Genomic DNA, 25,430 nt, shown 5'->3' on the forward strand with positions numbered 1-25,430 from the left:
AGACTAATTTTAACCTAATAAGCATGATTGCAACCCTGTAAGAAAAGAGAAATTTCCAAAGTAATACTACTTGACCAAACTTTTTAATATTCCAATGCCATGATCTTTTGCATTTTATTTTTTGTAAGAGTTCCCCAAAGTAATAAGGTTAAGAAAACATATCTGACATAATATTTAAAAATATATTGTCAGTTATTACTTTACATTAATAATACATTTAAAAAAAAGGAAAATGAGTTATAAGAGTTTAGTTTGTCACTTGAAAAATCATTTGACTGCTTATTGAAAGATGCCTGTTTTTTTTTCAATTTGTTTTTAATATGGCATTCTTGTCATGAATGAGCTGAGAAATTTACAATTTTCCATTCTATATTGTATTGTATATTTTTTCTCAATTTTCATAGTAGATATTGAGGCATACATGTACATACATGTACATGTGTATGTACTCTTTAAAGATAAAGGTGAGTTCTGGTTTAAAAAAAAGAAAATGAATTCTCACAGAATCAAACGAAACTTACACTGAATGTTCAAGATTACAAATACTGTAAATGTCATTTGCCAAAACTTAAACTGGATATATAGGAATGTCTTCTAAATTGATCTAAATCTACCAGTTCAAGAGGTAATTTCACTCTTTTCCTCATAGGTTTTACTCATAGTTTGCTGCTCAAACAAAAAAATACATCACTTTAATAACCTCACTTGAGCCAGCACGTGCATATAAATACTACAAAGAGTTTGGATATCAGAGACTAGCAAGCGCTGGCTATAAACAGAGCAAGAAATTGAAAACGTCCTCTGAAAACCTGCAATTAATGACAGGAATCATTGGAAGGTTGAGTGGAGGAATAGAGACGTAAGTCACTATCCGTTCTGTCCGTATCTCTCGTACAGATCAGACGGGGGCCCCGGTCTTGAGTTTTGGAACGGGGAAATCGCGGGGCATGAGCCAGTAGTAGCGAGTGTCCTTGTTTCAATTGCCCCCGCGATGGCAGCAGAGTTAGGATGCCTGCAAAATGGCCGACAGGATTTTCATGGGGATGTTTTTTATTAGGGGCCAAATTTGATCCAATAAGTGAGTTTAGAGATGCAGCTCGTGTCATGTAGTTTGTAGTCACAAACCCTTATCATGTTTAACAGCCTTTAAAAACAATGTACACATACATGTATACATATATAACAAGCCTGCACATTAAAGTTACCGGTAAATATTTAACAAATAACCCACATATATGCCTCCCATTTGCCCTGTACTAAAAATCTTCAAGATAAAGTTTTCATCATACATTCATCCTAAATATAATTATTACAAATATGTTATTATACCATCCATGTATGACACAAATCCTATTCAGCCATCCTAACTATGAAAATGAAAGTTTATGCAATTTTCTGTCCTGAGCGAACTGGAGAGGAGCTCGCAAGATACTTCATTGTTCCCAAACTTCAAAAAATGTATCTTTCCTATTTCGAATCGGATATTGCTCAAACTTTCACTTTCTCTAAATTTTCTGCTTTTATTAATATCAGGATGGACTTCTTCTTTTAATAAAAAGAACTTGTACACACACTTGCCTAGGCTTTAGCACAACATTTGAAGAATCAAGTGTTTGTTAGGGGTCAGTGAGAGGGATATTATTTAGAAATATTGTATTCTTTGGAATAAACTGGTATTTAGGGGATGATCTATGGGGTTACCTCAGGCCAAAGTTAAGTTTGAGAAAAGATTGGTAAACCATCTGTTTGCGCAGATGAATTAAGGATGTAATCGCCAGTAAATCGTCTTGATTTTTACAAACGAGTGAAACATGTCCGCGACACCTGCCCAAACACTTAAAAATCACCCGATGAGCGTGTAACTTATTCAAGCCACATTCTCTCTATACTCTATAGACAAGTTATTTAAATACGGCATCTCTTCCAAGAGCAAAATAGTGTTTTTAAATAAGCAATCGCCTTGTTTGTTTAGGGTTTTCCTAGGGGGGGGGGGGCATTTGGTCTTTTTGTCCATCAAACTGGAGAAAAAAAGAAGTAAAACAAAATTGAATGAATATATTACACAATGTTATTCAGTGGGAGCATACAGGCGCTCTGTAAAATATAGACATGTATATATGTATCTGCATCAATTAGATTAATTCTACTTGACTTTTATTGTTATATGAACTGATTTAATTTAGTCTGGTAAGAAGCCTACATTTAATGTACAGTAGCTTGAAACTTTAAATTGATGACCTTTGTTTCTCTTTGAGTCATTCAACTTTTGGTAGGTTTCTTTCATTTTGCCTGTAGCTAGATCATCGCAAGTTGGCGCAGAATTGATAAGTAGTCTAGAAAGTCTAGAAACATGTATGTTACAATACAATGTAGGTGTATAATTTGAAATCCAGTATGTGTACTTGAAATTTTATTTTCACTGGCTGCGACCCAAGACTAGCAAGCCAGAAAGTTTTGGCTGAGCTTGTGGTGAACTTGTGCAGTGTAGTTTGCATGCGCAGACCCTTGTTACTCATAGTGCATCATTGAGTGTCTAGAGTAAGAGACTATGCAGACTCTACATTCTAACGTACACCATAGGCCCTATATTATCGTTGCTCCTGAGGGCTGAGACAGCCAGAGCTAGGCTTGGAACAAGACTTGATGGAATTTTGTTCCAAATTAGAGTCTGTGTATTGAGACTACAGAGCTTGGGTGAGGGTGAAGGGAGTGACGTGATTGGTCGGTTGTTTTGGCATAATGAGGTCTGTACAGAGTAAGGGAATTTGATAAGTGTGCTGGGGATTGCTGGGTGGTGGTTCTATCTCTAGTCCACACCTGCTTCCGCTAAATCCTGTTTTTGTCAGCGTTGCCAAAGTGAGAGAGAAAGGGAGAGGGATAGAGAGAGGGAGAGCAAGGGATAGAGAGAGGGAGAGAAAGAGAGGGAGGGAGGGAGGAAGAGAAAAAGAGGAAGTAATTTAGAGAAGGGAAGATGGAAAGAAAATCTGAAAAAGTGGCGTATGGAAATAATGAAAAAGTGAGAGAAGGGAAGATTGAGGGAGAAAATGAGAAGGAAGATAGAGGAATATAAAGTAAGAGAGAAGCTTGACAAATTTAATAAAAAGAGCAAATGAGGAAGATCTCGAGAGTGATGATCGGTCAGAAAAAGGAAAAAGGAAAATATCATATAAAAATATTTTACCGAAATTATTAAAATGAGGACACCACAAACTTGACCTAGCCTACAGGTATGAGAAAAAAGAAAAAGCATTTAATTCACTAGGGACAAAGTGGAAAGAGGAAGAGAGAAGGAGAGAGAAAGTGAAAGAAAATGAAAGAAAGGAGAAGTGAGGAAGAGGAAAAATGAAAGAGGAAGGAAAAAAGGAAGGAAAAAGGTAGCGAAAATTACAAATATAGTTGATTAGCAATTATTAGTAAGAGGAAGAGAATGGCAGTGAAAATGGAAATTCTCACTTTTTTTTTTACAATAGAGGTGAACATTTTGCTACAGAAAGAGACAGACAAACAGACAAACAGACAAAAAGAGAAGAGAAATAAATGGAGAGCAGGCAGGGATGGAAGAGAAGAAAGTGAAGAGGGCAAATGATGATAGAGAGTGGGGAGAGAGTTAAGTAAAATGAGAAATAAGAGACAGACAGAGCGAGAGAGAGAGAGCGAGAGGGAGAGAATAAAAAAGGTTGAGAGAGGGGGATAGATTATAAAAGAGAGAGAGAGTGGGGGGGGGGGGGGGGGGGGGGGGGGAGAGAAAACTAAGAATGGAACTGAGAACGAGAGAGAGAGAGAGAGAGAGAGAGAGAGAGACAGACAGACAGACACAGACAGAGAGAGAGAGAGAGGGAGATAGAGAGAAGCTATGAGTCATGACCTTTTGACTTTTAGGGTGTTTTGGCAAAAGTTATGACTGGTTAGAAGAAAACAGAAAGATTAATGTGAAGCAGTTCATTCATAAAAAAAATATTGACCTTTTCTACTTTTTCCTGTTTTTCCATTTCAATTGTCTCTGCATCCTACTACAAGTCTTCCTGTTTGTAATCATCCTGGTTTTGGAAAGGGTTTCATCAAATCAGTTTTACTTTATCAATATTTTTTCTGGGGGGTACACCGTGTAGCCCTTTTGCTGCATCTCTAAACATATTTGGTTATTACATTAAAAAGTATTATTTATTTATATTTGTTCAGTTCTTTCTATAATGCCTTTATGAAGGGGGTTAGACTTTAATAGATTAATATGACAAGTTAATTACACAGTTGACCCCTCTCATTATTCCTGTTTTCTAAAATTCTAATCATGCCTTTGAACCTGACCCAGATTTTAGATGGTTTTTAACTTTCCGTTTTTAATTTGCTATCCACTTATTTTTAGAAAACAAAAGCTAATTACGTTTGTCAGCCAGGAAAGCCATATAAAAAAAAATATATTGACTGTAATTTCAGTGCAAACTGCAATGCTTGCATAAAATGTCATCATGAAGGGAAGTCTCTTGTTTGTTTTTTTCTCCATCTCTTTCAATGTTATTTTTAAATGAAAATCAAACGCAGCAAACTTCTCAAAGAGAGAAATGCTATTGATCATTTACAGGTATCCACTGAAAATTCCTTACTGAGTTTTTATTGCATACAATTACTGAACATTTAAAGCTTATCTGCCGTAGTTTACAGAAGGGATTAGACTGCCCTGCAAGGTCACTGGACAGGTGGTTATCTCATCAACTCAGCTCTCAGTTAACATAAGAAAAAGAGGATCATGGGGGACCAATGGTCACCGATTAGGCATTGTTTGTTATACAGAGGGCGCAAGTAGCTACAAGTAGTGCAGTGGGCCTTTAAAGCTTGAGGCAACAATATCATTTTGTTTTTAAATTTTGAGACCCTGCTTTGAAAAGCTGACCTTGCCCTTACTGGTCTGGGGTGACCTTTGCATTGCATCATCCATTACCCAGAAGAACCCTAGTTGTAGGCACACAGTGCATAAATAATTGCTAATTTCATAAATGATTCGTTGCTATGGCAACTGAGGTCAGGTCTGCATTTACCTCAGACTGGTTTAAAGTAGAGCGAAAATGTGATGGATTGATTTACAGTACAGGAGCCATGTTTATCCATCGTTAATTGGGATTTAAAAGTCACACTGCACTTCAGGCATTAGAGGGTACAAATGCATGTGTTTGTATTATATACTAGTCATTATATACATCATGTATGAATTAAGCACCAAATGATGTACATACTGTTAAACACAAAGATCTCCCCCCCCCCCCCCCGTTAATATATGGACAAAGTGGTCATGTCTGTAAAATAAACTGAACGTTTGGTTTTCACAAGATATCTTTTTCCGCTTGTGTGTTGCCTGTTTTTTTTATTTAAATCTTATTCACCTTGAGGCTTTACTTGTTTTTTCCATCTTTTCTCTCATGTTCTTAGTTTTACCTTTACTTCATTCAGGGTTTATTATTAAGGCTACCTGATTAAAAAGTCATTGCTGAGTCATTGAGTAGTAAGAAAAATAGCCTGTCCTTTTGTGTCGTTGTCAAACTGCCAAGGATATTTGTCTCACTTCAATCATCGTCGCTCTTGTCAAGTCACTGTCATGGGAGAAAGTAAGCGGTTTGAAAGCACTAATGCAAGAAAAACTCTCCCTCCCCGTATTCCCTTCCCCCTCCCCATATCTCCTTCCCCACATCCCCTTCCCCATATCCCCTTCCCCCTCCCCACCCCCTGCCTTCTTGTTCAGACCCCCTTAATTTTATGAAGTATTCACTCTGTATACATGTACATGTAGGTGTAATACTTGGCTATTCCAGGAATTGGAAGTTACCCCTACTGAGCAGCATACAAATTAAATTTTATGCGATATACCCTGCTATTTATTATGAAAACATGGAGAAAAAATTAATTTATACATGTGTTTATTTATTATGGTTTCTTTCAATAAGCAGGGTAGTCCCATTGAGTGCCACAAAAGGCCTGCTTCATAAGAGAACCAAATGATACAACTTTATATTATAGATCATAACCAATCCATACTTGAAAATAAAACAGCATATTAATGACTAATTTTGACTTAACTTGAAATATGCAAGTACATGTATCTATTAAGTATTTAAGGTGTTAGCAAGAGTTGTTTATAGACTTGTAGGCTACACGAAACTCCTGTTGTGTACACCCTAGATGACGAATTGCCGACTTTTTGAATCAACAAATTCAATATAAATCATTGTGGTTTTAGTGAACAAAGACGAGGAGTTATTAACTTGAGCAACTGTACCGGGGCTGGTTGAAAGGAAATGATTGGCACTTGGAATAGGCCACGTCCCAATTAGAAGATAGTAATCAATCAAACTCGTAGTTCCTTTGGTCGAGAATAAAAAGGAGATAATTTGAAGCCTCCAAATCGGGTCAGCTTGGGTAGCAGAGTATAAAGAGGGAAATTTTCACAAATAGAGACAAAACTAGAAAAGATGGGGAGAGCTCCGAGAGGAGCATAATTATGTATGATTTTTGTATGGTACAGTGTTCAGACATACGTGTCACAATACGTTTCACAATACGTTTCATTGTACAACATTCAGATCAGAAGGGGTAATATCGTATAGCTGTACGAGGAATTCTGGTTGTCTGAACAAGGGGTATAGAGGCATGATGAGTTTAATTACATCCCATCATTAGCTCCATCTGATTCTCATCCCAGCATCTCAAATTAAAATTAAGATTTTCTTTTCAGTGGTTCAAATCATTTTGTTTTTGTACTCATTTATTTTTTGGAAAGATTTCAGATCAGTTTGATACTTCAAAAAGTTCTTTCAAGTTGATACATTTTGTGCGAGGAAGCAATTGGGGTGAGGCAGCTACATGTACATGTTCACACCTATAGTTTTGAGCAAGAAACAAACAGTCCATTTGATCCTAATTAGTTCTAGTGTGTAGCGATTATCGGAGATAACCCAACAAACTCGCCTGCAGACAAGCTTCGATATCCATCCCAGGTTTTATGAGTATGTATAATCAATACTGTTTACTGGCTGCTACAAAATCATTGTTTACACCAGATCATCAATCTACTTTTTGAAAAGCGTGTTTTGTTGCAACCCTTTCCGGATTGCGGTTAATATTTCATAGCCCTCTGGTTAGGGTGACCTCCCTCAATGGGTAAAGGTTACCCCTCTCAATGGCGATATAAATTACCCCTCTAACTGAAGAGTAATAATTGCTTGCCATGACGTTAATAGTGGCACAGCAGTTATGACAATTAAAGCTTCTTGAAAAGAGCTTTCTATAAACAAAAATCAATTTTAAAGGTCATTTTTTTTCACTACTCCACAGATTCCTTAATTGTAACCATAAAATAATGTTATATTCTAAAATACATACTCTATAGAGTAATCTTTTCTTGAAGAAAACAAAAGCTGATTTTTAATAATCAAAGACACTTGCTCCCCCCCCCCCCAAAAAAAAAAAAATTAAATACAATAAAAATCAGGACCATGAATATAAAAAACAATTACAGGGGTTTGAAAGTTGAAACCAAGTTCTTTTAGACCCTTCAACAAAAATGTTAGTGTGGAGTCAGGGCCCAGTATGGTATACTATGTTAATTAGAATTTATTATGTGCCATATTTAAATTTTAGCTATTTTTTGAATAAGTATACATGTAGATTAACCTTAACAAATGTAGTGTAGAAAGTGTTCTGTGCAGGTACATGTACATGTGAAAATGGGGTTTGTCAATAAAAGGGGAAAAATTGGTCAAACAAGTTGTTAGTAGGAATCGATTTGATAGATATTTAAAATGAGTATACTTCATCAGTGGCAAACAAAAACCTGCTTACTGTAGATTCAATATACTCCTTATCTCTCACTTATCTCTATCCTCCCCCTCCCCCACAATTTTCCTTTCTTGCGGTTAAGTTGCCCTGTTCCACTTCATGACCAGCAACACTGGAGGAAATTAACCTAGGAAAGACAACTAAAGAAGAAAACAATATCAATAGAGTCCTCACACAGAACACAATAGAAATAGTAGCAGCATTTTGTACATATATCTGGATGTGAGTAGTCTATGAATATAGACCATGGTTTGACCAGAAGAAAATCTTCTGACAAAATTTGTTATATACTCTCTTCTCTTTAATATATTTACTTTATCTGTTTATTGTCTTTCTTTTTCTCCCTTTCTTTCTTACTTCTCCCTTTCTCTTTCTTATCGTCATTCATCTTGTGTTTATTTCATGTTCTTCTCCTCATCATCTTCATCAACATCATTTTCTTTCTCATTTATTGTCATCTTTGTAGTCACAACCCCCCCCCCCCCCCCCACATTTCTTAATCTTTGCACGTTTGATTTTTCACAACATTAGTTTCAATACATTGAGGTTCCTAATAGGTTCATACCAGAAATCTTGAGCATTGGCAGAGCAAAGGATGTTCCAGAGGGTCTAGATATATAGCCTAGGTATTTCAAAGCCCTGAGAGGGATTGGGTGTCACGCCCCATGATTTGGGCTTAGGGTCTGTGTTGCTAGCTCTTCAAACAAAAGGGCAATGACCTAGAGTTCATTCTGGTCAAAGACGGAGTCCAGATGGAGCATTGTTGCCATGGCGCTGGAGGAAGGTGTGGTTTAAGGCGTCACTGAGCACAACAACACAACAGTCTCTGTCTCTCTGTCTCTCTCTCTCTCTCTTTCTCTCAGTCTGTCTTTCTTTCTCTCTCTCTGTCTCTCTCTCTCTGTTTCTGTCTCTCCCTCTCTTTCTGTCTCTCTCTGTTTCTCTCTGTTTCTCTGTTTCTGTCTCTGTCTCTGTAATTATGCATTTTACAAAATATTGTTATGAAAGTATTTGCTTCACAAGCATCCTTCCACATTTTCCAAATGATCAAATAAAATTAACATGTTGAACAACATTGTTTTTTGCTGATGTCATCTACATGTAAGAGTTCAATGTACACAACCTGGAAAGTTCAGCATGAAAACAAATTAATCATTATCCCCTAAATATTTTATGATTAAGTTGCCAAGATGTGGTTTTTGTAAAACGAAGATATTCAGAAGTTGTCTGAGAGGGAGGTGTAGATTAAGTATGGCTTATGTATCGTACAACACTGCATGTCAAACTTCAAGACATCATTTGTAAGACCTATGATTTGACTCTGCATACAGTATGTGTTCTCCCTTTTCATATGAAGTTATTGTACTTTTTAGTTGTGGTTGTGAACTGCAGCTGTTCAAGTTTCCCTCTCTAGAAACACTTAGGCCCAAGACATGACCAACACGATCTAAATCAGATTGGTTAACACGATTCCTTGTCCAAGGAGATACATCCAACAGCTGTTAAAAAAGTTGGGCAAACTCATGAATGTACTTTTTTTCTCCCAATGTTATCTCCATTTCTCTTCTCTTTCCTATCATTGTTTTTCATTTGATATCACATTTCTATCTCATTTCTGTTTATGATCATGATTCCAACAATATTTGCTATTTATTGTATATTAGTTTCTTATTTCTTTCTCCCCCCCCCCCTCCCCCTTTCCCCCTTCTTCCCCCTTCTTTCCCCTTCTGTCTTTTTTTTTTCTCTCTCTCCCTCTCTTTTCTCTCTCTCTTTTCTCTCTCTCTCTCTTTTCTCTCTCTCTCCCTCTCTTTCTCCCTCTCTCTCCCTCTCTCTCTCCCTCTCTCTTTCTCTCTCCCTCTCTCCCTCTCTCTCTCTCTCTCTCTCTCTCTCTCTCTCTCTCTCTCTCTCTCTCTCTCTCTCCTCTCTCTCTCTCTCTCTCTCCCTCTCTTTCTCCCTCCCTCTCTCATTCAGTATCATTCTGTCTTTCACCTGACTTGTCTTTCCCTTTGTATACAACCCATCTATGCATAGCAAGTATCTACAAAAGCTTGGCTTCTAGTCTGAAATGACTCAACAAAGAGGTGGCTTTATTTTTTACCCATGCATTAATTAATACGTCCTTCTTGCGCTCGAGCCTGCAGCATGTGGCTGCTTACTGAGTACACATGTTTATGCAAGTCTATAGTAAACACTATCCACACATCTTGCGAAACAAGGCTAAACAGATTAATAGTTATGATTAATCAAACGCTGACGTTATTTTCTTGTTGGAAGTTAGACATGGTGTTGCAATATGCAGTTGTTATTGAAGCATATGCGATAAAAATACATGTTGCATCAGTATTTATAAACCACTATCAAAATATCTTGTGTACAGAAGGCTTATCAGATGGATATTATTCAGTTATGATTATTCTTGCCTGATTAAAGATGGACATGGTGATGCAATATGGAAACAAAACTATCAACATAAGATGAGGTCACATTCATAGTACTCTATAAAAAAAATTGAGTGATCACGGACATCACTCCTCTTGAGAGTGAAAATGTAGTGAAAACAGAGTGAACATTCACTCTTTTCTTCTTAGAGAGCACTCTAAAATCAATCGATTTTCACTCCTAAACGAGTGATCACGGACGTCACTCCCAAGAAAGTGAAAATAGAGTGAAAATTCACTCTTTTTTTTTAAGAGAGTAAAAAAAAGGGGCTCTATTAAACTCTACATGCATCTTGGACTTTTCATGCATAGTTTCATATGTAATATGATAAAACTGAACATTAATTAAGCCCATTTACACAGCCCAAACATATTTTTGAAAAACCATCAGTTTTTTTAATGCCATCGACAACTTATGGAAAAACCTGTAAGAAACCATTGATGTTCGCTCATTCTTGTTAAGGGGGGAAGGGGGGTGAGTAGTGTGCACACGTTACCTCTCGCTACTCTGCGACCAAAACTGGAATCATTCACCAATGTTTCGAGCGGGCATTTACACTGCATAAAACCAGTGAAATTTTCTGCCAGTGTTTCAGAAAGCCACACTCCTGAGGTGGATATCTGCTTACAGTGTTAATACATCTAGCTGCCGATGCAATATTGAAACAGATACCAGTATATCCAAATAAGATAAGGTCATCATCAGAGAGTCAACACTAAAGACCTCTGCCTTTCTAGCATCATGAACTTCTCATGCACTCGGGTCTGGTTGCATACAAATTAAAACATAAGGAGTGAATGATGGCAAGTTTATATTTGTGAATGATGAAACTAATCTATTTAACATCTGTGTAACATGATAAAACTTAACATTGCTTTATAAGAGATAATAAGATACTTGGTTTACATCTACATAAGAAGCAGGCTACATTGCAAGCATACAGTAAATTGTATATTACATAAAAACATTGTCCAATCTTTTTCATCATACTTTTGTGATGGGGGGGGGGGGGGGAGGGTGTTGTATCTTTTGTTCATATCAAAGGGAAGTCCCATTTTTTTCTGATTTCACCAACAGAGTTGGTTTGTTGTCTGTTTAGCAACACGACTGAGGTGTTCCCTCTGCTCTTAGTAGATTGCCACTCCATTATGAATGCTTATATTTGCTAAAAAAAACTTGAGCATACTTGTGAATTAGTTAACAAATAATGTACACTAGTATTTGAACAACTCAATTATATGGACTTGAAGCCCCAAGATATTTGCCAATTCGATTTGATATTGGGCAAGGATGCAAGCACAGTATAAGTAAATACTTCCTATATTAAAGGACAGCATACTTACTCGATTAAAAAGTTACTGTTTCAACATATTTGTGCCCTCAAGATTATGGCCAGCGCACCCCCCCCCCCCCTCCCACAAAAGAAACATGATAGTAATAAAGGATGATGATTATAAGTTTTGAAACTTTCTAAAAATCATTTAGTTAAAATAATCAAATGAATATTTATTTCCGGGTATATAATTCAAGAATACATATTTTATTTTGTTTAATCTTAAACTGTAGGTCTAACTGAATTGACATTATTTCCCTGTGTGTTTTTTCTCAAAACAAAGTCAGAAAACAGAAAGAAAAAACACTTTGTGCAAGGAAATGAGTATCCCTATACTGTAAAATGGGGATTTAAAGACTAGCCTTAGAAACAATATAAGATTATTGTTTCGAGACCAACATGTATATGTGCTTTCTAGACGATGTTGACTTTTGTTAATTCGTGCGTGACTTTCTTAGATTTTTGTCCCTTTTACGTGGAATGTCCTTGAAACTACAGAACAATGAATGTAATCAGATTCAGTCTGTATGCGCAACCGAAAGTTTTAGAATGACATATTCTGTATCCTTCTTTATCGTTTAAATTCAAATTCAAGTGGTTTGGTAGGAATATATTTATTTCCTTGTTTCAACTCACTGGCTAGCGCTGCTACAATTTCGTTGACAGTTTCCTATCTCGTCAAAAGTTTTATCAAACAAATCCGAGCATTCTTATTACCATTTTCTTGGGAAAGTGTATTGAAGATTTAAGTCACCTTTTCTCTTGCATGTACATTAGTATCTGCATTTGTGTCTTTTATAAATTGAGCATTCTGCTAATCTTCTTTCATTCCCATCTTCAAAATGTAGTTCTCCATGTTTCTCTAGAATGATAATAATTATGCTACTAATAATATAACGATCGTAACATTTACATGTATATAGCGCTTTACCTTTGCTCGAGTCTAGCTACCCTCGTAACTCGTACGGCCGCTATCATTCAAGGAATTTCTTCCTACCAGGTATCCATTTACTTCACCTGTGTGGACAATGGCAAATGTAGGTGAATGTTTAACATATAACATTGATTATGATTAAAGGTCTAACAATATTGCATTTGTTGTTCTTTTTTGCAGATCTCCATCCAGCCGTCCCACCACCAACGCCAGGCACTAACGCTCTGATGAATGCATGCCTCAGAGAAAGCTTTAGCAGCTTCAAGAAGGAACAAGAAAGGCTTGGAATCCCAAAAGGTACAGAGATTTTTCACCGTCAGGGTTTCGGTAAAAGAAGAAAACGTCCACAGAGAAAGATGACGGACAGGCTTTGGGCTATTTGCCGCAGAAACTGTAAAGAGGAGCAATTAAGATTTGGAATTCTAAAATGTACGATGATTGCCTACAATCAAGGGAATCAATTTGTAAAGAAAGAAAAATATGATAAAATAGATATAGGTACAGGATATGATGGAATATTTGCCCCAGAAATTCTAAAAGGGAGCAAGATTACATGTATAACTACTAAAACAATGGCATCAGACTTTGGTAAAAAAGTAGTATGATGTTTCCTGTTATAAAACACTTAAAGACCCATCTCTCTCGTCAGACAATGCTAATACGAGATACCTCCATTAAAAGAAACACAATAATGTAAACAAGAAGAAATCTCAAAAATAATTTGAATGTAAAGCACTTAGAAACCTATTAAGGCATTGTTTAACCATGTTAAATCTGAGATGCATGGCCCTACGTGTTATCAGTGTCTGTGATATGGTTTAATATTGAAGCCCTAAAAAATTGCACTTCGAAACGATCAAGACACTATGAACATGGCTGACAAAGAAAGCGGACAAAATATACAGTTCCTCAGGCAGACAAAGGAACATCCCTTCACTGCTATTATGTCAAAATGTATAGAACAGGTGTCACATGCATATTCACCTTTTTACATAATAGCAGTGAAGGGATGTTCGTTTGTCTACTTGAGGAACTGTATATTTTGTCCGCTTTCTTTGTCAGTCATGTTCATAGTGAGAAGTGCCTCAAAAAAAGAACAAATCTTTGAGTGACCGGCTTTACCATACTCGTTTTCCCCAATAGACTAGTGTTATGAAAACGCAAAATCTGATTTCGATTTTCAATCATAAATATCTTGATAATCAGACAGGCGATCAGCTTGTAAAAGACATGGGGTTCCTGACTGACCTAAAGGTTTATAATTATTGTAGCATGAGATAAATCCAGGATTTTGTTTCAGAATCTGATACGAAGTTACCCAATCCCTTTAAAGATGAAGTTAAGTTCTGGTCATGCGATTGCATTGTGAAAGAAACGTTGTGGAATCGATCAGAAAAAGTTGATCATCTAGCATAATTATAAGTATTGGTGTGTACTGCCAGGTTATGGAATCATCAAAATGATAAAAAAATTGGCCAAGTCTTGGTAAAGTTACAAGCACTGTACACAGAAAGGTGTATATGGGACTACACGAACATGTTGCGTAAAAATCTGTCCCAATATTAATGTTGTTATGTTACATGCCATATTTAGAATATCAAGGCATTTGAAGGGCCATGCTTTTCAGGGAACATTTTTTATCTGATATTCTTCCACACTCGCATATTACAATGATAATGCTCACAAACTATATTTCTCCTCTTCCAAGAACTCAAACTTCTCTTAAAGTGCTCTACAAATGTGATTATTATTATTCACCTTTACCAAAGATTTAATTATTTTTTATTATTTTGATAGATCCGTCTCGATGGTCCGAATGTCAGGTTGTAGCCTGGGTGCACTGGTCCATCAAGGAGTTCAGTCTAGAGGGAGTGTCCATCAACAACTTCCGAATCAGCGGCCGCGACCTCTGCACCCTCCCGAAGACAGACTTCCTGAGTAGGGCGCCCCCTTTCATGGGCGACATCCTCTGGGAGCACATCGACATGCTCCGTAAAGGTGAGGGTCTCCGTCGTCCGGGGAGGTTTGTTGTTTCGAAAGGGATGGTTTGTGGGTTGTGTTTGGGTCTCGCGTAGTCTCTTGTTTGCATCTGACTGTCTAGCCATATAGATGTGTGTCAGTCTCTGTTCATCACTAGCTTTTTTGTTATTAATCTTTTTTTCTGTTGTCTCTTCCAATATCTCCTTGCCTCTCTTTTTTTCCCTCTGTCATTCTTCCCTTGTTCTGGCTAGCTTCCTGTATTGTCTCATTTTCTATATCTCTCTGCTTTCCATCTGTTTATGCATATGTCTGTCTCTTGTTGTTGTTGGCTTTTCTCTCTCTCTCTCTCTGAGCTTTTCTTTTTATCCTTAACCAAAATACACTCCCCACCCCCCCCCCTCTTTCTCTCTCTCTCTCTCTCTCTCTCTCCCTCTTTACTTCTCCCCTCTCTCTATCACACCTCTTATTGTTTTTGTTCTCTTTCTGTATCAAATCTTACCCTAGAATCTCTTTCTTCCTTCCAAGATCTATCATTTTGTCTATATATATATATATATATATATATATGTATATAGATTTCCCTTCTTAATGTTATACTAGTTTACAGTGCTCTTATCACCTTCTACCACACAGTAGCTTCCTCCCTATGTCATATATCTATAGCATGTAATGTAGACTTGTACTTGGATACTCTAATATTACACCCATTTTTTTTCTCAAATCAATTATTCTAAGATTTCCTTTACTTCTTGCTAAGGCTTTTCTCTACCAATAAATGCTCGAACAATGTTGCTTTTCTGCATCGGAGACCAATCTTTTCAAATGTTGCAATTTCCGCCCCCAAGACTGTCTTGATTTTGTTCAATTTTTCTTATTCTATTTGTATTTATTTGGTTCTTGTTATTATATGGCTATCCTAGATTATCCTGCATAAACTTGTACTAGTTTGAAAACCATTTCTCAGGATATTGATCCAAACGTGTATGCAATTGGAGAAAAAAAAATTCATAGCTGGCAACTTTAGTAGTTTAGAAATAACTCGGCATAACTCGGAAAATTAAAGATTGGTGAAAACCAAGATTTAAAGGCAGAGTGAGTGATTCAATCAATTAGTTTTGATTTAATAAAACATACAAATACAAACAAAAAAATCCTAATCATTACCTTCTTTCCAATGTTTCTACAGAATGTGATCCAGCCAACGTTCCAGCCCAGTCCTCCTCATCCTCCACCTCCACATCCTCCTCATCGTCTACTGCATCTCCGCCCGTCTCCGTTACCACGACAACCACAACGACAGCCTCATCTTCTTCTTCGTTACAGTCCATCAAACTGGAGAACGTCAGCTCTGGCTATCTCAACACAACATCGTGTATGCCCAGATTAGATGACTTCTTAGCACAAGGTATGTTTTTATTTATTTATTTAGTTTTATTTCAACAGGGTAGCCCCATCATTAGTTAAAATACTGTTATACTTGGGGGCCCTGCCACTTATAATTACATATTTTCTTGTACAGTAAATGCTTGTAAGTTGTAAATATATATATATATATATATTTTTCTAATACTTGTTTGCATGGATCATATGTTTGAAGAGCAATTTTTAGAACAATCTTGTCAGTGTTATCATACATAGTATTAGTGTTAGCTTCCAATCAAATTCATTCAATTGTTTCTGTCTCTTGTTTTTTGTAATATCTTTGCTCAAGCGATTTTGATGCTCTGTGACTCATAAATTCGCCCATTGATTTGTTTTGGGCAAGCTGCACATTTGCCCAAATGTTCTTCCTAGAATCTATCTTTTATAATGTAGGGTTCCTCTAAAAAAAAATGTAGTTAATGTCATCACAAACAAGTACAAAAATTGTCCTTGTCTTAAGAGCTCTGGTTTATCGCACGATGTTGACTGTATGTCTGTTGAGAGCCAAGCCAGAAGGGTGTTAACTCTGTATAGAAGTATGGAGGAACGCCGTTCTGGCACTCAACAGACGATACTCTATACAGACGATGGGTAGATTACACGTTCTTCTCGTGTCTCCTCTTCAATAACACCAGTATGAAATGGCATACTTTGCTTCTGAAAGATAGGCGATAGCGTTTCTTTGCGAGTCAAAACGTCTTAATTGGCTCTTCCTGTCATGTCGAAGATGGACCCGTATCAAGTCATTCTTGTGTTACCCAAACAGCATTAACTTCTTACTGAGTGGGTGAGCGCATTATGCAGTCTCGCAAGATTTTTTCCAAGGTTTTTTGCAGATTGTGAGTTGTATTTAAAAACTTTGTGTATACTTTCAGCTGATATTCATCAAATTATTTGTTAATGTGTATTCTAGAATGATTTCATTGGTAAATTTATTCAATTTGAAGTCTCGGTTTTACTTATCCCATTTTGTAAATACTTCTACCCTAAAATTTTGAAAAGTTGCTAATCATGATCCCTGAACAGAATCTAATTAAAAGATTCAAACAACTCAAAAGTATAATTTGCAAATAAATACTTATAGATGTAAGCTTTGATATGTCATATTCTCAGGAAACAACAAAATGTTCACATACTTAACAAATTACAAAACTTGGTAAACGCATAATTTAGTTGTTATCACTATATTTATGTACTATTAAAAAGAGCCACTGTATTGTACGTGTGTCAACTTCAAATTGTTGTATGCAACTACACATACATTGTGACTTTCAATTGTAGTTGAACATGACTATACATTTTGTTAGAAACATAGTCATGCAAGGGCACAAGTAAGTGTGGAATGAGGGTGTGTGAGGGGGAGGGGGGAGACAGCACAGGGGGCACTAGACACTTCCTTGTTTGAATAAGGATTACTGATACCTACAGCACTCACAGGAGGTGTTTACCAGGAAATAAAATCCCTATTTGAAAGATTTTCCTTGATGAAAGAGATAAGACTTCATTGGTGTTGCCCACCAATATGCAGAATATTCATTGTTTCATTTTATTTAATGATGGGATTTATGTGCACAATGCACTGTATACATACAACTTATTCAGGGATTTGCTCTTATGTTTTAATAAGTTGCTGCATCTAGTCTACTTTGATTATCAAGATATTTATGACTGAAAATCAAAATCAAATTTTGCGTCGTTTTCCTAACAGGTTTGCATAACACTACAGTCTATTTGGCAAAATGAGTATGGTAAAACCGGTCACTCAAAGATTTTTACCTTTTTTAAGGCACTTTGTGATCATTTTTTTAGGGCTTTAATATTACACCATATCACAGACATTGTTAACATGTAGGGCAATGAATCTCAGATTTAACATTGTTAAACAATACCTAAGCCATTGGGAGTCTAAATCCGCATTTCCACTGAGTTTCAACAGTAATACCCTTAGCCCGTGCCTTTAACAGGTGAAGTAAAGGTTCAACAGACTCTAATTGCTTGTCGGACACAGGTTTCACCCTCTTACCTAGTTCATAACCCACTTTAAGAACACGGCAGGAAGGCAGAAAAACAAAAATATTGATTCGGAAAGCCAAACGGGCCAATGGGCGATTGAATTTTTGTTACACGAAAAGGAGTTGTATTTCCCTTTTGGTAAACACCTTCCAAAGAAGAAGTCAATACCATTGACTTTCAAGAGGAAGTGGAGTTCCTGAACGTCAGAATTGTTCTAGTAAACATTTTTAGGAGAGAAGAAGGAAAGAAAGAAAAAAAAGGCCTGGTGGAGTTTGGGATGTTGAACAGGAAAGAGTGGGTTTGGTTGATAGTGGGATTAATTTCACCCAAAGATTCCTTTAGCCGTCTGTGGATCCCCGCTCAGCCCTTTTCCTTAGTTTTACCACGAAAGACGAGGAACTATATAAAAAAAATGGATTATGTAGATGGGTAAAACAATAGGTGTTGTGTACGTGTGTGTGACTTTTTTTCTAACTTATCTCAGTGGTGGTGCGATCGTGATGTGGCGTTGGGTTACCCAGAATCTAAGCCTATATCTTTCCATTGCCATGTTCTAGTGTGTTGCTTGTAACATATAGGCCTGGTGCGTTGGGTGTTTGGTAGTTCATCCCATTTCAATGACGGTTGGATAGAACTTCCGTGGCAGTTCACTGGACGACATCCACCTTTGGTTTTCTGGGAAGATAACAGTTCCCTCATTTGTGATATTATGAGATACCAGGTTCTGTATTCATGGTGATCAGTGAAGTTCGGGGCATCGACCATACCTTGTGGAATTATCTTCAGCAATCTGGGACCCATCTTTTAGTACACTCCTTGCCCGTGACAAACCTTGGGATACCACACCTTTTGGAGCTATCTTCTGTCAGTTTCCAAACTCTTCTCTACGCCCGTGGCACGATTACTTCCAGCATACAACCGGACTTCGTTAGTAATCGCTCCTTATGTCTCTTCCGTTCGCTCAACAAATGGCAGTGATGCATCCTGCTCACAGATACTATGGTATGTTATTTTTTGTTTTGAGTGAAAGGAAGTCCATCCTCCGTGCATTGGCTTCGTCTTTATTTTGATAAAAAAGGGTCTCTGGAAGTTTACCTATATCTGTACATCCTTCTTGAATGATTAGTAGCTCTTGATTCGTGCGTAGTGTGTTGATTGGGTTTCTTTGGTAAGGTTTCAAGGTAATTAGGGCGTATGGCGTGGGCATATTCCTAGACAAGCAAATTGCATTTTCATTCCAAATAAAAACATCTTTGTGACATTCTGCAAATTGTATCTGGATCTCTGCATACATCTCTACCAGATTTTTTTTACTTCTTCTAATGGACACATAACATTTAGGATGTGTGTATCGAGTTCATGTTAGATTAATCCGGATGTTTGTGTAGTTCTTATGCAAAGATGTTTCCTTCAGCGCAGTTTTTCCATGAACAACAAGAATCCCTTTAGTGTCTTTGGTTATATTTAGAGACACTTTGCTTACTTTCTTCTGCACTCTAGCTTTTCTGCAGATTATCTTCTTGTCTTTGTGACTGATGTTGATCAGTGGAACTGGTTTTATCGCTGCCGGGATTGCATGTAATTCTTCAACAGAAAAGATTGCTTATGAAAATCAACGATTTTCCAAGAACAAGACTTGTATATTGTTTGTTTTGTGGATATATTTGGAGATGCCATATGCTTATATTTCATCTCTCACTTCTTCCTGCAGTCCAAAACCAGGCTGTCCCTGTTCGTCTCACAAGCTCATTGGTAGAATATTTCATCTTTGAGAAGAAAAGATTGCCTTTGAAATCCAATGCTTTTCCAGCAGCAGCATCAAAGATCCATGTCTGTTGAAACATTTGAAAACACTGTATCTGAGGAACTAACAGTTCCTCTTTTCTCTTGCTTTTTCTATTATATTTGTTGTTTCATTGCATATTTTTGTAATATATTCATTGTATTATGTTTTGAATGAGAAATAAAATCATTTGAATCATTGGATCATCACTTGACTCCCTCGCTCAGGTTTCTCTGTAGATCAACCACAAGCCGTACCCGTCTCGGCGCCCCAGTGCAGCGGCTTCAGCGACGGCATGTACCAGGTTTCAGAGTCCCTGCAGACCCTCAACGAATTCAATGCTGAAGACATCCTGAATATCAAGCAGGAGGATACCGGTAGCAGCTCGGACTACTACAGCCTCGAATCCTCACCAAACTCCAACCAGCATTTCCTGGAGACACCGACGCCAGAGATCTACAACAACCCTCACATTTACGACCCTCCAATGCCATACTTCAACAACGGACACAGTACATATAAAGGTAAGTCTTGCACCTTGAATGCGTTTAATATATGCCCGGTAGAAAGGCACACAAGAATACCCCTGTTTTTTACTTAGAGAGGCATGGTAATAGCAGTGAACATGGCCTAATATGGATGAAAAAATATATTAATGAGAAACTCCAATATTAACCAAGGAATGGACGTATATTTTAAGGTACTTGGGTGCTATAAATGGTCAAATTTAAGCATGTTTATAGAACGGTTAGATCTAACAAAAATAGTAAATCTAGTGGATGCTTTTTGTTGTATCATTTTAGGGTACCCAACCAACTTTGGGCAGCTACCTGAATTAAAGAGATACCTTGAATTCCCAGTCCTGGTTGTTGAGATGTCATTTCTAAAGTATTTGTGGACAAAGAAAAGAGGCATGTTCATGTTGACTGACATAAAGAGCTTTTAGTAAAGACACTCATATGCATGTATATGAATTTGTCATTTAAAAGTGACGATATTTATCAATAATCTTGACATCATTATGATTTCTTGAAAATTGTCATTGACACAAAGAGTATAAAGCCTCGATGCTGTACCAGTTGCAGGTTTCCTTGATGAGAGGTTCATTTATACTCACCCATGCCCTCTTGTATTCATTATATTAACACGGCAAAAGGTAAAGGCCTACAAAAAAATTTCTGTTTTGTGGAAAAGCCACAGATCGAACTAATAATACACAATTACAACTGAAGGATTCTATGCAAAAGGTCATGAAGCAAGCATGTTTGAGTTGGGTTGAACTACAACTTAGAATTTAGTTGCAGAGAGCATCGATTCCCTCAGTTTTATCTGTTATGCTATAATGGAGAGCATGAAAAGTCTATCATTAAGAGAAGACTAGTTTTGAGATATCTACAAGTAGTGTGTTTGAGTTAAAGTTAACTAAAGGGTATATACTTGTTGGATACCTGTAATTGTAGTTAGTCATCTGTTTGTTGGTAGATAGAACGTGTAGCTAAGACCCTAAAATGGCTTTGGTGCTCACTGACATCGTGGGTGTGTGTCATCTCTTGTTTATTGGACACGGCTTTACCCACATGGTCCAGAATGCACCCCGAAAATCCCCCCGAAATTAGAACCCAAATCCATTCCACTAAATTGCGCTAGCCATGCTAAGCCCTGACACTGCTATAAATAGTGCGCCATCAACAGACTTCCATTCCTTAATTAACGAGTTCCTTTCCCTGGAACCCACGGAAGAAAGTTCCACAAATGCAGCAAAAACAAGGCGAGAGAAGGTCGGAGCGAAAGCTAAATCTGTGCGCGTCGTAATGGTTTTCAAAGCAATCTTGAGAGCTTAGTCGTTCATGAACTCGACAGAAAGGCTAGGAAGGGGGAAAAACAAGGGTTAAGTGATGAGTTAGCAATGTCAGTTTCATTCATTCAGCAACAAGTTGTGCCCTTATATGGAAGCCGACCAGGAAGTGACGTGCAAGGCGTTTGCTGTGGCAGGCTTCCTGCCGATCGGTTTGCCTTTTCCTGGTTTCGTTTTTTTCTGAAATTGAATTCTCCAGCTTGCATTGCCAGACTGCCTGACTGCCTGCTGCTATATGCAACTTCCATTACTATTAGCTCAAGGGTATGACTAGCCAACTATACGGTATGATTACAAAGTGCCAGTGGTACGTGCCCTAGCGTGTGTAAGTGCAATAGGACGGTTGTATGTTGAGAGGGATATCGTCCGGAAGCTACTTCCACATAAGATCAATGAGATCCTGTTAGTGTATAGCATGACATAACCCATTCATTGCATGGAGAGTGCATTTCCTCCGCTTAATAACATGGCACTGCCTGTCACTTCCGGCAAAAAAGTTAGTGGAACAACTTCCAGATAAATCGTAACCAAACTGTGTTTGCTTTTTAATGAACCTAACTTCCAAGTTAATAGAATTAATCAAAATAATTGAAAGATAATGAAAATCAATCACTGGCTTCATTACCTTGCCACTGCAGAGCCAGTAGTTTTGATGACTGATGTCAGGTAGGATATTAAAGATGAAAACGAAGACTCTCAAAACAAGTAACGAAGCAATCATGTAAGATAGATGTTACAGAATATTATGCAAACAACCCCAAGCTTATACCATAATATGGTCATCTGTGGACAAAGCTTGTTTTTAACAACAATTTTAAAGTGTCCCACTTGTCTATCCTTCCCCCACCTCCACTCTAAATGAAAAGAGAATTGTCAAGTCCTCGTTTCTAGTTCATGAAGGTTTGCCTTTCTCCCCCTCTGCCCAACATCCTCATTCACATTGAAAATTCCCCTAGGATCAGTACAATGTCCTTGTTTTTGTTTGGTGTTGATGATCTTCAATAATGTACCCCCCCCCCCCCTCAAAACACACACAAACACACGTCCTTAGTGGGTATCCTCCACTGATCTGTTGGTCCTTGTGTAATAATGTCAAAGTGCACATTGGGAATCCCCCAAGGATCGGTTATAGGTCCTTAGTTATTTCTAGTTGACTGCCATTTCCATCACCAGCCCTGAATCGGGTAAAGACCCATGGGATCTCTGCCCATCTCTTCCTGTTTTTTCCTCTCCCAAAATGTCCATCCATCTTTTGGCTCTCAAAATACTTGGAAGATGGCTGAGACAAGATTTGTGAGTCATCTCCTGCTTCAGCGTCATTCATAAAAATTCCTTAAACGCTTTCTTCAATTTTATAACGATAAAACTAAATTTTTGAAAAAAGCTGAATGATTTGGGTTACACTTGTAGCTCTCAAATCAGCAAACCTTTGAAATTATCTTTCATTGTTAAAATTCATGCATTTGATAGGAACAAATGGAGTGAATGGAAAGACTCTGCATTACCAGGTACATGGTTATGTATACAAAATTAGAAGTAAAAGTGTAGACTTGTAAAAAGATAGCACTTTTTAATATTTGTCTTCCCAATTCGTAAGGAAAATACAAAAGAGGAAACGTACAGGAATTTGACCAAACCAAATGTGCTTACATTGAAACAAAAATACATTTAGTCATGTTGAGAGCACATGTATGTGTAATTTGGGGTGTCGCATGGACCTTTTGTTTTGAGTAGGTCTTCTAGTTGGCACATACATGGGGCTAGCACGATGCACAGTACAGCAACTACCAGTGCCTGGTGCAGAGTACAAAAAGCGGAAAGTAGCCGCATTTCCTGTGTTCTAAATTTAAGTCTGTGTGACCTTCGACGTGAACATAAACACTACGTCTGTCTGACGCTCCAACGCGATTACCGTCTTTAAAGAGGGGGTCAAATTTTGGTAATTGCTGACAAATACTTTGCAAGCATTTTCAGACTTTTTATGCCCATGTGTAAGAATATTGTAGTTCTCAGCAATAAAAAGAGTTGGCGTTGCTCTTGATGGAAACTCTCATATTCCCAGTGTTACTAGAAAATTTTCAAAACTTTGAACCAAACTGTCATGCCACTTGTGTTTGTACTTGTAGTCCCAAATATCCATATCCATGTCCAGAGTTTTTTTCACTTTGCCTGATTTTCAGCCAGATTAGTCAATTTGTTATCCATTTGATGATTCAAATACTTGAAAATAGATTTAATTGTTTGTGTGTGTGCTACTTAAGCAGCCTTTCCCAATACCTTCCAGACAGTTTCATTCACGATTCAGTCACATGACCGGAACTCGACTCGTATCTTTAATGGAGGAAAAGAGTGAAATAAAGTGAGGTTGAGTCGTTGGCAAGGTACCAAAAATAGCTCATCCCCCGTCAAGCTGCCGTAGATAGACCCGATGCCTCTGGATCCTCTGCGTAAGGCGCAGTAGGAAGCATTGACACAGTCAGGAGATATACATGTAGTCCCACCGATCGGTGCCTCCATCGGCGTGTCCGTCATCGCCCCCTCTTAACCTTTTCGTGATTAGTACCTATTTAGACCCAATGACTCGTCCCCCTCCAGTGTAGTGTCTCTACTTTCATATGGTTTCAAAACAATTTTATAGCAGTTGCTAGATTGCTGGACAACAAAACAACAATATTAGATTGGATCTGTTCTAGGATTGTCAGTAGTTTGCCTATTAAACATGTTCTCTAGAAAAATAACCTATGGCTTCTCCTTTGCTTCCTTTTTACTTTGCTTCAAATTGAGTTGTAAGGTTTTAGAGTTAATTTTAACTCAAAATTAGATCATTGGTATTTTCTTCATTTAGTATTACTGCTTTATTATTTCTTGCATTTGTGTTGTGTGCATTTTACCTCCCCCACCCCAACCTCCACCCCCCCCTCCCACTCTTAACCACACCTACATTAATCATGCCTGCTCCTCGTTTTTATTTCTTTTCTTTTCTCATGTAGGCAACCAGTTCACATCCTATGAATCTTATGAAGGGCATGCCCCGTCCGGCCCCGCCCCCTACCAACAGGTCCCGCGCTCCCTGTCCGACAGCTGCACAAGCTCCGATTTAGGGAGTATCGGAGGGGCGTCGCGGTCCGATTCACCCCTCGCAGGCGAAGTGGTCTCGAACCCTGTTATCCCTGCAGCTGTACTAGCTGGGTATTCCGGTAAGAGACTTAGGATTGTACCATTTTCAGGGAAGGGTGGAATGGAAGCACTACACATTGAGGTTTTTTTCGGGGGGGGGGGGGGGGGGAGGGTACCAAGTCCCAAACTACTTGTCTCCAGTTGTAGCGCTTCTTTATTCTCGAGTCACGAAAGCACTCCAACATGAGAGCCAACATTGCTTTACACTAACCCATGAATGTCCAAGAATGGTTGATGTTAAAAGTACATGTACACCTGTATATGAGTTACCTCCCTTCTAGCTCCAAACGGATAAAAGCTATTTTGATACGTCGGTTATATCTAGAAACTTCCTTCATGCAGGAGATAGAAATGTCGTCTCGTTGGGGACAGAAGGGCTTTAAATCTGGATGAAACAATACTAGTGGACACCTTTTTGGCTACAAACTGACTGTGTGGCTTGCAGGATTCACTTTCTATGGCCCGATTTCATAAAACTTGTTACAATAACAAGTTACAATAACTGTTATAAGCTACTGAAATTGTGGCATATGATTGGCTGAGAGCAAATTTGCATAGTATACCAGCACTTGTTATTGTTTAACAAGTTACAACATCTGTTATAAGCTCCTGAAATTGTGGCATTTGATTGGCTGAGAGCAAATTTGCATAGTATTCCAGCACTTGTTATTGT

General features: G+C 37.8%; 1 protein-coding gene across 5 annotated transcripts in view; it reads left to right on the forward strand.

Annotated features, from left to right (window-relative positions):
• The window catches only part of ets1 (ets homolog), a 51,827-nt gene that overhangs the window by 16,192 nt on the left and 10,205 nt on the right, over positions 1-25,430 (forward strand). For 3 of the 5 annotated variants that reach the window (XM_030976923.1, XM_030976919.1, XM_003730426.3), the window contains 5 exons: positions 12,708-12,824; positions 14,325-14,525; positions 15,694-15,912; positions 19,953-20,249; positions 24,571-24,777. In XM_030976923.1, the coding sequence (XP_030832783.1) occupies positions 12,708-12,824; positions 14,325-14,525; positions 15,694-15,912; positions 19,953-20,249; positions 24,571-24,777 (1,041 nt within the window). 5 annotated transcript variants of the gene reach the window in all.

Source organism: Strongylocentrotus purpuratus, unplaced genomic scaffold (assembly GCF_000002235.5).
Source record: "Strongylocentrotus purpuratus isolate Spur 01 unplaced genomic scaffold, Spur_5.0 spur5_scaffold_1, whole genome shotgun sequence".
Lineage (NCBI taxonomy): Eukaryota > Metazoa > Echinodermata > Echinoidea > Camarodonta > Strongylocentrotidae > Strongylocentrotus > Strongylocentrotus purpuratus.